Source organism: Hippichthys cyanospilos, chromosome 6 (genome assembly GCF_059441005.1).
Source record: "Hippichthys cyanospilos isolate Australia breed blue-spotted pipefish chromosome 6, RoL_Hcya_1.0, whole genome shotgun sequence".
Taxonomy (NCBI): Eukaryota; Metazoa; Chordata; class Actinopteri; order Syngnathiformes; family Syngnathidae; genus Hippichthys; species Hippichthys cyanospilos.
Genome location: NC_142374.1, coordinates 1,386,197 through 1,398,965, shown reverse-complemented (window position 1 = coordinate 1,398,965; position 12,769 = coordinate 1,386,197). Strand labels below are relative to the sequence as shown.

The following is a 12,769-nucleotide window of genomic DNA, read 5'->3' as shown; positions in this document are numbered from 1 at the left end:
CATGTTGCTCAACCAGCTAACATTAGGTGTTAGCGTACATTGAACCCAGACCCGTGGACGCTTTTTTTTTTTTTCAAACCCATAAAGGCTGACGAATAGAAATACAGAATGCGAACTGACGCGATGTTCACCATTGGCATCCATGTCAACACAAAAGGATTTCTTATTGGAAAAGAAACGAGAAGGCAAACTCTTCAAGCAAGTCACGAAAGTCTTTCTGAGGAAAAAGGGAAGAATGGATTTTGGACTAAAATAACTTCGGGACAGCCGTTTTGGGTAAGTTAATATGATTTTGTCATTTTATGTCATTCAGATTTAATTGTTAGGTTTGGTTGTCGTGAGTTTGTGGGGTTTTGTTCATATTTGTGTTCCACTCACGTCTGCCTTTATTGTCTGCATTTTCGTTAGTTTGAGTTGGTCCACCTGTCTGGTGATACTTTGTCCAGTTTTATTCCCGGTTCGGGAATGCCATTTTTCCTTGTTAAACCTTCCTTTTTTAAGCCACATTTTTTCCCAGTTTTCCTGCATTTTTTTAGGTTCCCTTCCCTCCTCTTCCCAACTCACCATGCCCACACGTGACACTGATATTGAATTACCATTAGTAATTAAGTGTTCAATCTTTTTAAAGCTTGGATTTAATAAAATTTCGTGGACAAATAATTTGAAATTATGTCTTATTCTAAGTTTTGGCACATAAAATGATTAGTTTTAATTGCTGATGTTGGTTTATTCATGTTTAAATGTTCTGAAAAATATCCTGCGTAGCCCAGTAATGCATACGTGTGCGCATGAGGGGTCCAATCACTGAAGGCCGAAGTGTGAAATGCACAGATCGCGAATGATGCATATTAATAACACCAATTCTTATTCTGTTCACTTCCCCGAGCAGACTACATTCCGTAATCGAGCCAATAATAAGGTAGGCAATCAAACAAAAACCAAAACAAAAACAAAAAAATAGGGCAATAAGGACAGTAATAATGAACCACTAATAAGTGAATATACTTACATTCTGAGCATATTGCAAAGTAGACTAAGTGAAGAAACTGTATACATATGAGGAAGATACAAAATATTATGTATTTAGTAGATTTCCTGCACTGTGTAGGGTTGTAAGGTGCAATTGTGCCTGCGGTAAAATGACTGGTGATGAGGCAGGTTAGCGCATGTGGGATTTGTTCAGGAACCGGATGGCCTGTGGGTAGAAGCTGTTTACCAGCCTGGCAGTCCTGTTGCGTCTATCTGATGGCAACAGTTCAAACAGGTTTGTTGTGGGTGAGTATTGTCCCTGATGAGGCTGTATGGCCTCCACAGAACCCTGTTGTGATAAATGTCCTGCAGTGAGGGGAAGGCTGCTCCACAGATGCGCTGTGAGGTCTTGATCCCATGCTGAAGAGCCTTCCTGTCTTGTGCTGTAAAGGTCAAGGCACCAGATTGTGATGGAGGTGGTCAGGACACTTTGGATTGTAAATCTGTAGAAGATGTGTCAAGTGATGTTGATGAAGAGCATTCTTACATACGTGTCCTTGCCCTCTAAGTGTGTGAGCGCTGTGTGGGTGGCGGTGTTGACTGCATCATTGGTGGACCGGTTCAGACAAAATGCAGACTGTAGAGGGTTCACAGAGTCTGGAATGGTCTTTTTGATATGAGTCATGACAAGCGCTGAGCTCTTTGGGACGGTAGTCATTGAGGCAGGTCACGGTGCGTTGCTTGAGGACAAGCACTATGGTGGTTGCCTTGCAGTAGGTGGGGAGAGAGGCTTGTGTAAGGGACAGGTTAAAGATGTCATCAAACACAAGTACTAAACATCACAGAATTTATCCCAACCAAAAGTTAAGGATAAATTGTGGTTTGAGGGCCAAATTACGTATATGCACATCTGCTTTTGTTTCAGGCACCACTGAGAACTACAACAAGGCCAGATATGACCTGAGTAGAGCCTGAGTACAGGCAGAAACTGGAGGGCTATTACTCCACCAGTGACCCTCGACGCATGTGGGAAGGAGGGCTGAGCACTATGGGACGGTAGTCATTCAGGTAGGTCACGGTGTGTTGCTTGGGGACAGGCACTATGATGGTGGTCTTGAAGCAGATGGGGACAGAGGCTTGTGCAAGGGACAGGTTAAATATGTCCGCAAACACATCAGCTAGCTCTGACGAGCAAACCCTGAGTGCATAATGTTATCTGGACCAGCTGGGTTATCTGAACCACGGGTTTGTCTCAGAACGTTGCACACATCTGCTGGTGTCACCATGAGAGGAGATTCCCGTGCACCCTCCACGCCCAGCATCCTTCTCTGCTGATCTAGACTCTTAGCGTCAAAGTGGGCGTAGAACTCATTCAGCTCATCTGGCAGTGTGGCTTGCGCTGCTCCTCTGTCGATAGTCCGTGATGTGTTTGAAGTCTTCCCACGTGCGTTGAGAGTCAGCGGTGGAATAATAGGCCTCCGGCTTCTGCCTATACTGGCCCTTGGACTCTCTGATAGTTCTACTCAGGTCATATCTGGCCTTATTGTAGTCCTTTTTGTAGTCCTCAGCAGTGCCTGAAACAAAAGCAGGTGCATGTGTATGTAATTTGGGCCTCACATCCATTTTTCCAGGGCTTTTGGTTGGGCTATTTTCTGAGATGTTTAGTAATTTTAGCTGTCTCTATGCATGTGCTATTGTAGCTGATAACTGTGGAAGCATACTTCACACACGGCTGTGGTTTTAAGCACATCCCAGTTTGTACAGTCAAAGCAGTCCTGAAGCACGAAATCAGTTTCATCAGGCCACACTTTAAGCCCATCATACAGCTGTTGGCCGAATAGAGGAATATCCATCCTGAACCACGGGTTTGTCTCAGAACGTTGCACACATCTGCTGGTGTCACCATGAGAGGAGATTCCCGTGCACCCTCCACGCCCAGCATCCTTCTCTGCTGATCTAGACTCTTAGCGTCAAAGTGGGCGTAGAACTCATTCAGCTCATCTGGCAGTGTGGCTTGCGCTGCTCCTCTGTCGATAGTCCGTGATGTGTTTGAAGTCTTCCCACGTGCCTTGTAAGCACCTTTCTGGTTGCTGTAGAAATCAAGTCAATTTTATTTATAGAGTACATTTAAAAAGACCATTGTCAACCAAAGTGCTGTACAATAAAAAATAAAAGTGCAAAATAGGAACCTGCAGAAAAACACATAAAACGCACAAACAGACTACAACATAGATAAAATCACTTCAGGGATGTCAACTTTCAAGGTGTATTAAAAGCAATTGAGAAGAGGTAGGTTTTTAAAAGAGATTTAAAAGCAAGAAGCGTCTGGGCGGATCTAATGGACAGTGGCAGACTACGTATTCCAGAGTCTTGGGGCGGCTGCTGCAAAGGCTCGATCGCCACGAGTCTTTAACCTAGTCCTAGGCGGAGCCAACAGCAGCTCGTCAGCGGACCGAAAGGCTCGGTCTTCTGAAAGTGCAGAAGTTCGCTAAGTAAGGGGGGGCCAAGCCATTTAGGGCTTTGAAGGTGATCAATAATATTTTAAATTTTATTCTGAAAGGAATGGGTAGCCAGTGCAGAGAGGCCAGTACTGGTGTGTTATGAGAGTGCTTCTTAAGGAGACGGAGCAGCTGCGTTATGAGCCAGCTGGAGCCGGCTGATTGAAGACTGATCAAGGCCAACGAGAAAGGAGTTGCAATAATCTAACCTGGATAAAATGAAGCAGTGAATAACACGCTCCAAATCTGCTTGTGTGTGGGAAGTTTTGGATTTAGCGAGAAGCCTCAGCTGGAAAAACATCGTTTTAACAACAAAGCTGATGTGTTTGTCAAATTTAAAATCACTGTCCAGTAGGACACCAAGGTTATGAACGGTTGTGCATGCTTTAGGGCTATGGGGACCCAGGATATTAATGATGGAGCTTGGGGATACGTAACCAAAAGTTATGATTTCAGTTTTACTGTCGTTGAAGTTGAGAAAATTGGCCTTCATCCAGGCTTTGAGGTCACTCAAGCAGTCAAATAAGGACTGCATTGAGCCCTGGGTGGAGGTGCTAATGGGTAGATAAGACTTGTACGTCATGTGCAAAACAGTGGAAGGGAATGTAGTGCGTAGAGAAAATAGAGCCGAGTGGTAAAGTTGGTCCAGGATGTTATTTTCCCTCGTTGGCATCCTTACGTGCTGATAGTTCTAAGAAAAACAGTCCTGAGATCACAGTGGTTGAAGTCCCCCGATGTGATGAAAACAGTATCCGGCTGTTTGGTCTCATGTTTGCTAATGACATCATGCAGCTAGCCTAGCGCGCTAGTGGTGTTAGCTCAAGGTGGTTTGTAAACTACTGTTATAAACACTGTGCTAAACTCACAAGGCAGGTAGAAGTCCCCGAATTTCACCATCAGCAGCTCAATGTCCCGAGTACAGTATTTTGCGACAGTTCGCTCGTCCAAGCACTATCATTTACTCACGTAAACACAAACGCCGCCACATTTCTGTTTCCAGAAGCTATTGTCCGGTCTCCTCAGTAAACTGCATGTGTTTCCAGCTCGATCGCCAGGTCCGGTGTATTCTCCGTCAGCCAAGTTTCAGTGAAGTGAAACATAACACTTTGATCTCACGAAGAATGGTAGACCGGGCTCTCAGCTCGTCAATCTTATTCCTGAGCGGACGTTAGCTCGCGGCAGGCTAGGTATCAGTGGTCTAGCAGCCCTAGCTTTTAGCCTAGCGTGCAGGCCTCCCCTCTTGCCTCATTTCCGCCTTGCTGCTTCGGTTGCTGGCTTCCCAGTTTGCCCAAAGCCGGGGCTACTTCGTTGTCCAGGCGTAACAGAAAGCCAAAGTCCGCGAGGCTAAACGAAAATTCGTGATGAACTTTACCGATGTTAAGATGTGTCTCGCTGCTGTAGCAAACAGTTGTGCGTGACTGGTAAGTTCAATATGTACAATAAGGCAAAAATAAAGAGAAAGAATAAAAAGAAAGAGACGTCTACTGCGGTGGGCGCCATCTTGGACAAAAAAAATAAAAAATTAACTTGGCAAGTCAAAGGCACCCAGACACAGATAAATTATGGCAATCAAATAATGCTGGAAAAATTCCCACAATTGTGCTTAGTATTAGCTACCCCTGCTATTTTTTTTTCCCTTGGTAGAGCATAAAACCATAGACCAAACCATACACCTTTGTCAAAAAAATGTTAGCTAATGACATCAGGAAGCCATTATTATTATTAGTCTATCTAGCTAATGTTGACTACATTGTGGAAATATCCAGGCTAGCTACGAATAACCAAAATTATAACGGTAGCGGTGTAAGAGCCTCCATCCTATTCGGTGCGCGTGAGAATTGAGCCCAAAAATCAGGGGTGTCCTCTGCTCCTTCGGCATTGTCCATGTCTTATTTGACGCGAGCTTCCAGGTATATTCTCTGCTCTACAGGTTATGTGGCGCTGGGTTGTGTGACGTCTTTGCGTTTTTTTAAATTTAGCGGCAGCCATGCTGATTGGTCAAATGTGGTTTACGTCGTTTGTGCAAAGATGCTGATAGAAAAGTAACAAACCTTTTTTTTTTTAATGTAGCAAGTAGAAAGTACATTCTGTTTTAAACATAAGGGAGAAAAAGTAAAACGTTGCCAGAAATAAAAAACCTATAAAAATACAAAGTACAGGCAATTTTTACTTAAGTATATTAACAAAGTATTTTCATAAGTAAAAGTAAAAATTGTCAGAAAAATACTTCTAAAAATACAAAGTACAGAGAATTTTTACTATATTAACGACGTATCTGTACCTTGTTACATCCCATCACTGAATTGAGCCCAAAAATCAGGGGTGTCCTCTGCTCCTTCGGCATTGTCCATGTCTTATTTGACGCGAGCTTCCAGGTATATTCTCTGCTCTACAGGTTATGTGGCGCTGGGTTGTGTGACGTCTTTGCGTTTTTTTAAATTTAGCGGCAGCCATGCTGATTGGTCAAATGTGGTTTACGTCGTTTGTGCAAAGATGCTGATAGAAAAGTAACAAACCTTTTTTTTTTTTTTTAATGTAGCAAGTAGAAAGTACATTCTGTTTTAAACATAAGGGAGAAAAAGTAAAACGTTGCCAGAAATAAAAAACCTATAAAAATACAAAGTACAGGCAATTTTTACTTAAGTATATTAACAAAGTATTTTCATAAGTAAAAGTAAAAATTGTCAGAAAAATACTTCTAAAAATACAAAGTACAGAGAATTTTTACTATATTAACGACGTATCTGTACCTTGTTACATCCCATCACTGTGTAACACTCAGCTAAAAATGTGAACTATGAAGTCAATTGGCAGTCTCTGGAGAAAGATGTCAAAAAGACATGATTATCCAGTCGTATGAACACGACTAAATTGTGTTTCAATTTTTGACTCTTGACTCTTCACGAGACATGACTTCACATCATGCCACACATGTGTCAAGCAGAGACTGGTGGACTGTAGAACAGCAAAGAACATGGGAGATTTCAATAATTCATCAAACTTGAGGATGTTAAGGACAATGATTGTGAATTTTAGTGATGCTCAAATGAAGCTTTTGTGGGCCATTTGGGGCCAATTGTTTGGTAAACTGCTTCATTTTGGGATGCTTCTATAATGGTTAGGGAAGAATATAAACGGGGTCTGCCAAAGTTCATGAAAAACCTAACAAATTAAATATTTAAGTCGAGTTTCTGCATAACTGGACTAAAGTCTGTCTATGAGAGACATTTAATACACTGTACTGAATAAGGCAGGGATGTCGAAAAACTCAGGGATGGCCTGCATGTTTTCCAGGTTTCTTCCCCCAACACACCTGATTCAAATGATAAGGCTAATTATCACGCTTCTGCTGTGTTTGCTAATGAGCTGATCATTTGAATCAGGTGTGTCAAGGAAAGCAACCTGGAAAACTTCCACGATACCCGCCCTTAAGGACTGGGTTTGGACACCCCAAAAAAATCTAAAAGACAGCTTACTTATTTAGAAAAACAAAAGACAAAAGGTCTACCTAGAATCTCGCAGCCATGCCACATATTTCTGCCATGGCTGTGTGAGTTTTTGCATGCATTCTGTGTTGAATTCTTTGGACTGACTAGTGCCAGTGGGAAATGTCGTATTGATGCATGTAAAACACCTGTGGCCCTGGGGGGCTGGTTCTCACAATAAATCAACATCATCCCAGGAGCCATTGAAAACCTTCTTCCATGTCAGATCTGGCCTGCGGGGTGTGACTTGGACTTATGTGGCTTAGAGGTAGGCTGGTTTTCTCCTAACCAAGAGGTTGTAGATTTGATCTCGGACCATTGTGACTGCATATGCAGTAAGTAAATAACTAGTCCGATGCGTAAGAATACCAAAGGCAGAAAGCATGACTAAACTTTACCATTCAAAACTTTTATTTTCATAAAATGTGACAAACACCAAACTATTCTTAAGTACAGACAAGTTGCCATAACAGAGGAATCCCTTTTGGAGAGTTTAACAAAATGAAAGAAAGCACTGTAAATGACCATCGAGAATTGCACGGAGCCTAAGCCATTTCAAACAATTCTAATTATTTACGATATAACTTACATCACATGTTGAAACAAGAGGGTCGGGATATATTTAGTTGTTCTGCATTATCGTCTTTGGTTCATTCCAGTGAGATTTTTCATCTGCAGGCACAAGTAAAACAAGCACAATTCAATTTAATTTACACATGCTTCATAATTAATTAATTTTAGTTTAAAAAATCAGTAGGTTTGCATGTTTAAATTTTGCTGCTGCTGTGTTTTTTTTGTGTCTGTGCTTTTTCCCAAATGATTCATAAAAGAAATTACTCACAGTGACAGCAGCTCCCACGAGCCCTTGCACCATAGCTTCACCTGTTGACTGCACCTGAAGGACCAAACAATGCACAAGTTATTTGTAGAGGTGGGAAACTTACAGTATTTTGCTGGTCCAACATTCGTCAGGGCCTACCCCTCTTTCTGTCATCGTCGGTCCGTCATTTTTCGAGCCGGGCAAAAGTGTAATCATCAGTCAAACAGTTCTGACACTGTATTTTTGGCCACCCTTCCATCATCACTAGAGGGCAAAATGTACCTTTTTTTCTGGTCTGTCATTGTATTTTGCCCACCCTGTTTCCACCACTAGAGGGCAAAATCTGCTATTCTTTTCCAATCCCTCTACCACCACTAGAGGGCATAATTTGCCAATTACAGTGGAACCCCGTGTTACAGCGTTCCTGGCATTCCCTCTTCAAAAACAACTGTCATGACCCTAGGGGCTTGGCTGTATTTGTATTTTTTCGTCTCCATCTGCAGGCATTTTTAGGTAATTACACTTTTTCAGTTGCTGTCACACTTGCCTCCCTGCAACGCGTCACTACAATTCTGGTCTTTTCCTGAGTTTTTTCATCCCCTCTTTATGGTATTTTCCTGGTTTTACGACAAAAACGACTGTCATGACCCCAGGGGCTTGGCTGTATTTGCATTGTTTTGTCTCCATCTGCAGGGATTTTTAGGTAATAGCGGTCTAACTGCCTCTATGCAACGCGTCACTACAATGAAGGTCTGCTGTTGGTCGGCGTCTCCTCACGGAGATGGTGGTCTGCTCTTGGTTGGCCTCACTCGTTTCAAAATGGCGGAACAGTAAAGCTTTGTTCGATTGTTAGTGGTTACATAACTGTATTTATAGTGAATTTTACTGCTTCATTCAAAGTTGAAAGGGTTAGCCATGGGTCCCAAGATTGCTAGTGATGTTAAAGAGAGAAGTGGGAAGATGATTAATATGGAACCGATGCTGGAGTTAACCCTTATTGGGGAATATGGGCAAAACGCGCCACTCAAAGGTATGTAAATCCTTTCTATATTTTTGATTTATGATGTTTTCTGATTGTATACATGTATATTAGATATACATAGTAATCAATTTTTTAAATATATGTACAATTTTGATGTTTTTACCTGGGGTTCTAAATGCATTAGCTATTTAACATAGTTTTGGATTGCCAGTCATATGATAAATTAGCCTTACGAGCCCAGCCGCGGAACGGATTAATCTTGTAACACTGGGGCCCATTGTATTTGTATGCCGATGTTTGTTAGGCAGTGATCTCCTTCTGACTGCATTCATTGTATTTTTCTTTTTTTTTCAGTTTTACTATCCACACTCATAATTAACATCAGATCTGATTTCATGGTTATTCTACCTTTTAAGTACAGAATAAAGCCATGTATAGCATCCCTCAGTTATAGGAAGTAACGAAGATTCTGTGCTTAAGTACACTTAAAACAAAAATATTGTATGTTTTACTTGCTACATTTTAAAAAATGCCTCATTTATTATTTTTAATCTTAGCTGTTCACAATAAAAAGCCTTGTTACTTTTCTTTCAGCATCTTTGCGCAAATTATGTAAAGCATGTTTGACCAATCAGCCTGGCTGCCGCTAAATAAAAAAAAAACAAAAAAACACAGAGACTTTTCTTTTTACAATTATTATAAATGTATATTTGGTGAACCTGACAATCACTCAGGTTAAAACCAAACTGAAATGTCGTTTCCCTAAATTTAAGATTAAATATGATATACATATAAGGCATGATTGAAGTTGGCTGCAGACAACTTCCACACATCCCAAAGGCAGAAATATGAAAATCAAAAATCATTTTGATCATGTTATAATTATCATTTTATTTATCAGTTTTTTTTACACTGTTGTGCAAATAAGAAAAGTGGATTTTGAAAGAAATTGAGTACTTCAACTTGATTCATTTACAGTTTTACATTTTTTGATGTCCCTGGCATACGTATGAGTTTTTATCTGGTTATTTGATTTGCACAGCGCAGCTGGGAGTAAGTGGTGAGCACGTCCACCTTACAATTCAGATTTCCCGAATTCAAATCCAGCTGTGCGGATTTTGCATGTACTGAGCCTGTGTGGGTTCTCGCCAACTTATTTCCACATTCCAAAAACATGCATGGCAGGTGTATTGGACACTCTATATTCTCCTCAGGTGTGATTGGGTGTATGAGAGGTTGTTCGTCATTGTGACCTGTGACTGGCTGGCAACCAGTCCAGCGTGTCCCCCGCCTATTACCCGTAGACAGTTGGGATAGGCACGAGCAAGCTAGTGACCCCAGTAAGGATAAGCGGCTACATATGGATGATTTTCAGTTCGCAACTTGATTTTATTCGCTTTAAATGGGACAATGTGCATTATTAAGTTAAGAGTCTGGCCACTCTATGCTCACACCACTTTGAGAGCAATAAAAAGCACTACTGTAAAATTTCATTGAGCGAATTCTACTATTTAAAAAAATGATTAAAATATGGGTCTATGAGTATGATTCCATCCTAGTGAAGATAATCCAGGTCTCATCCAGAACACAGAAATGTGACGTGATGCGTCACAAGTAATGCGTCCACCCATGCATTGTAGCATTATGCATGTAGTCACTGAGGTCTCTGGATTGCTGATGCCTATCCCAGCAGTCTTCGGGCAGTAGGTGGGGGACACCATGGACTGGTTGCCAGTCACTTGTAGGGCACACAGTGACGAACAACACCCAATCACACCTAAGGACAATTTAGAGTGGGGATGTATGAAGGGAATCATATATTAGGATTTTGTCATTATGTGTTTATAATAGCATGCACTGCTATCCATTTATGCAGTACTACTACAGCTCGCCCCAGTCCTTGGATAAAGCTGATGATGCAGGAAAATGTGAACTGGAACCTTGGCCCAGCTGTTAGCGATGCCCGGCTGGTTGTTTTTGTTATGTCTTGTAATGTGCAATGCTTTGCTGAATGAATAAAAAGCAGACGGGGAAGGCCGGGCTTTTGAATGCTCTTTGGTGAGCATGAGAATGTACGCCAAGCCTTCCCTTTGCTGGCAAAGAAAAGTCTATCTTGGTTGGTCTGAGTTACTAATTTGCTGCTTAGCAGCTGGGCTTGTCTTAGTCTTCTTTTAAAAAAATTCTCTGACAGGATGTCAAACATACAGCTGGTTTTAGCCCAAACAGGCTAAATCTGGCTCGCAAGATTATTTTGTAAAGTACAAAAATATTTATTTATTTATTTTAAAGAACAACTTGAATATTTTTATGATTAATAAAGTTTTTTTTTTCATTATTTGTGATAGGGTTAGGGTTAGGGTTGTGTTTTTACTGTTTTGGACAGTATTAAAAAAATAATACAGCTGAAGTTGCAGTTTTTTTATGTTATTTAAATATATCCTATGGTTTTATTGGTCCGTCCCACTTAATAATAGATTTGCCAAAGGGCGACCTGACACTCCTGATTTTGTGTGTGACCACTGGGGGCAGTGGTCCCCAACCTTTTGATTACCAACAGCGGCCAGAGGCGGCACCAAAACAAACAAAGATCAAGCACAAACGTATGAACTGTACGTGCACACCGAACGCGAAAATTCGCGTCGCTACGCTCATTCGCGAACTTTTTGTCCTCTTTTCTGTCGAGCGAGGCGAGGGGACGGGAGTGGAGCGAGCTTGCTGTGCACTTTACGGTAAATCCTGAAAGAAGATCATTGTTGAGAACTTTCACTTTTCTGGGATGTGACAGAGCCAATATTTTCACCGACAGCACCTTTCTTCTTCTTCTTTTTTTTTTACACTGCGTGTCCCTCTCTTTGCGGCAATACTCGACTGCCAAAAAATAAAAGTTTCAATGTCGCAATCAAGTGGCCGAGACCGTGCTAAATATTGTGCTGACAATGCTGCACTATCGTTAGCTTAGCACTGTAACTATGATCCAACAGCTGTTAAGTGAAGCAAATGCTGCACATACCAGTTGTCCCAAGTTCTCGCTTCCGCCTTTCTACAAGCCAGGTGAGTGCTCTTGCTTGGCTCTGTTTTGTATTGAAAGCTCAGCTGGCCGTGTTGGCTCGCTCCCGGTGACCGCAAAGCGGCCGCCATGATTCTTTCCTGCCCCCTGCATGAGTCGTTGAATGTTCCCGAAGTTGATTGGCTGTCACAACGCGAAACGAGAAAAAAGTTTAAAAAAAATTCGCTTCTCGCGTCGCTCCATTTGCGTCGCACATTTCGCACCCAGTCGCGCGAACTCCATTGACTACAATACAAAACTCTCCGCTTTTTCGCCCCGTTCGCGTTTGGTTTGCATGCAGCATAAAACTAAATCATCTCCTAAACATTATTTCGGGTGCAGCCCACATGGCCTGGTACTAGTTGATCCACGGACCGGTACCGGTCCGCGGACCGGGGGTTGGGGACCACTGATTTAGAGTGTCGAATACACCTTCTATGCATGTTTTTGGAATTGGGAGGAAGTGTGTCCCCTGCCTACTGCCCGTAGACAGTTCCACCAAGCTGCTCCTTCTTGAACATAACTGAAAATATTTATCTCAACGGCATAGAAAAAAATCAATTGGAATTGTGACCTTTGAATCGTGAAAAAAAAAATACATTTTACATTTTATTTTACTTTAAAGTCCATTTCAGAGCTTTTACTTTTACTGAAGTATATTTTTGGTTCAGCACTTTTACTTTTACTCAAGTAAACATGCTGTGTACTTATCCCATCACTGGCGTCCCTCATTTGAGGGAAACTCAGAAAATATGTACAGCGCAATTGGCAATCATGTCCACTGGATGGCATTAACATGCCTTCAATGGCTGTGATTTGATGCAAGTCGGCTATATTTTTATACGTATATGTCTTTTACATTTTTTGAAGACTGTTTCATTATCATTTGTCTAGCTTGCATATGTCACATACATTACAAGTAAAAGAAAGCATTTCTGACTATAAAAAATGCAACAGTGTAGCTTGCAA

At 41.6% G+C, this 12,769-nt stretch overlaps 1 protein-coding gene across 3 annotated transcripts in view; it reads right to left on the bottom strand.

Annotated features, from left to right (window-relative positions):
- Window positions 1-603: 603 nt before the first annotated feature.
- coq9 (coenzyme Q9 homolog (S. cerevisiae)) overlaps window positions 604-12,769 on the bottom strand; it is a 38,953-nt gene continuing 26,787 nt past the window's right edge. Inside the window, exons 8-11 of one of the 3 annotated variants that reach the window (XR_015865920.1) lie at window positions 7,794-7,847; window positions 7,542-7,624; window positions 1,517-3,059; window positions 606-1,412 (exon numbers count right to left, since the gene is read on the bottom strand). Coding sequence is in view for 2 of the 3 variants with exons in the window: in XM_088417461.1 (XP_088273587.1) it covers window positions 7,589-7,624; window positions 7,794-7,847 (90 nt within the window). In the remaining variant the exon portion in view is untranslated. Of the gene's footprint in view, window positions 3,060-7,345; window positions 7,625-7,793; window positions 7,848-12,769 lie in introns of those variants that run through there. The other 2 variants (XM_088417461.1, XM_088417460.1) reach the window with 2 other exon arrangements.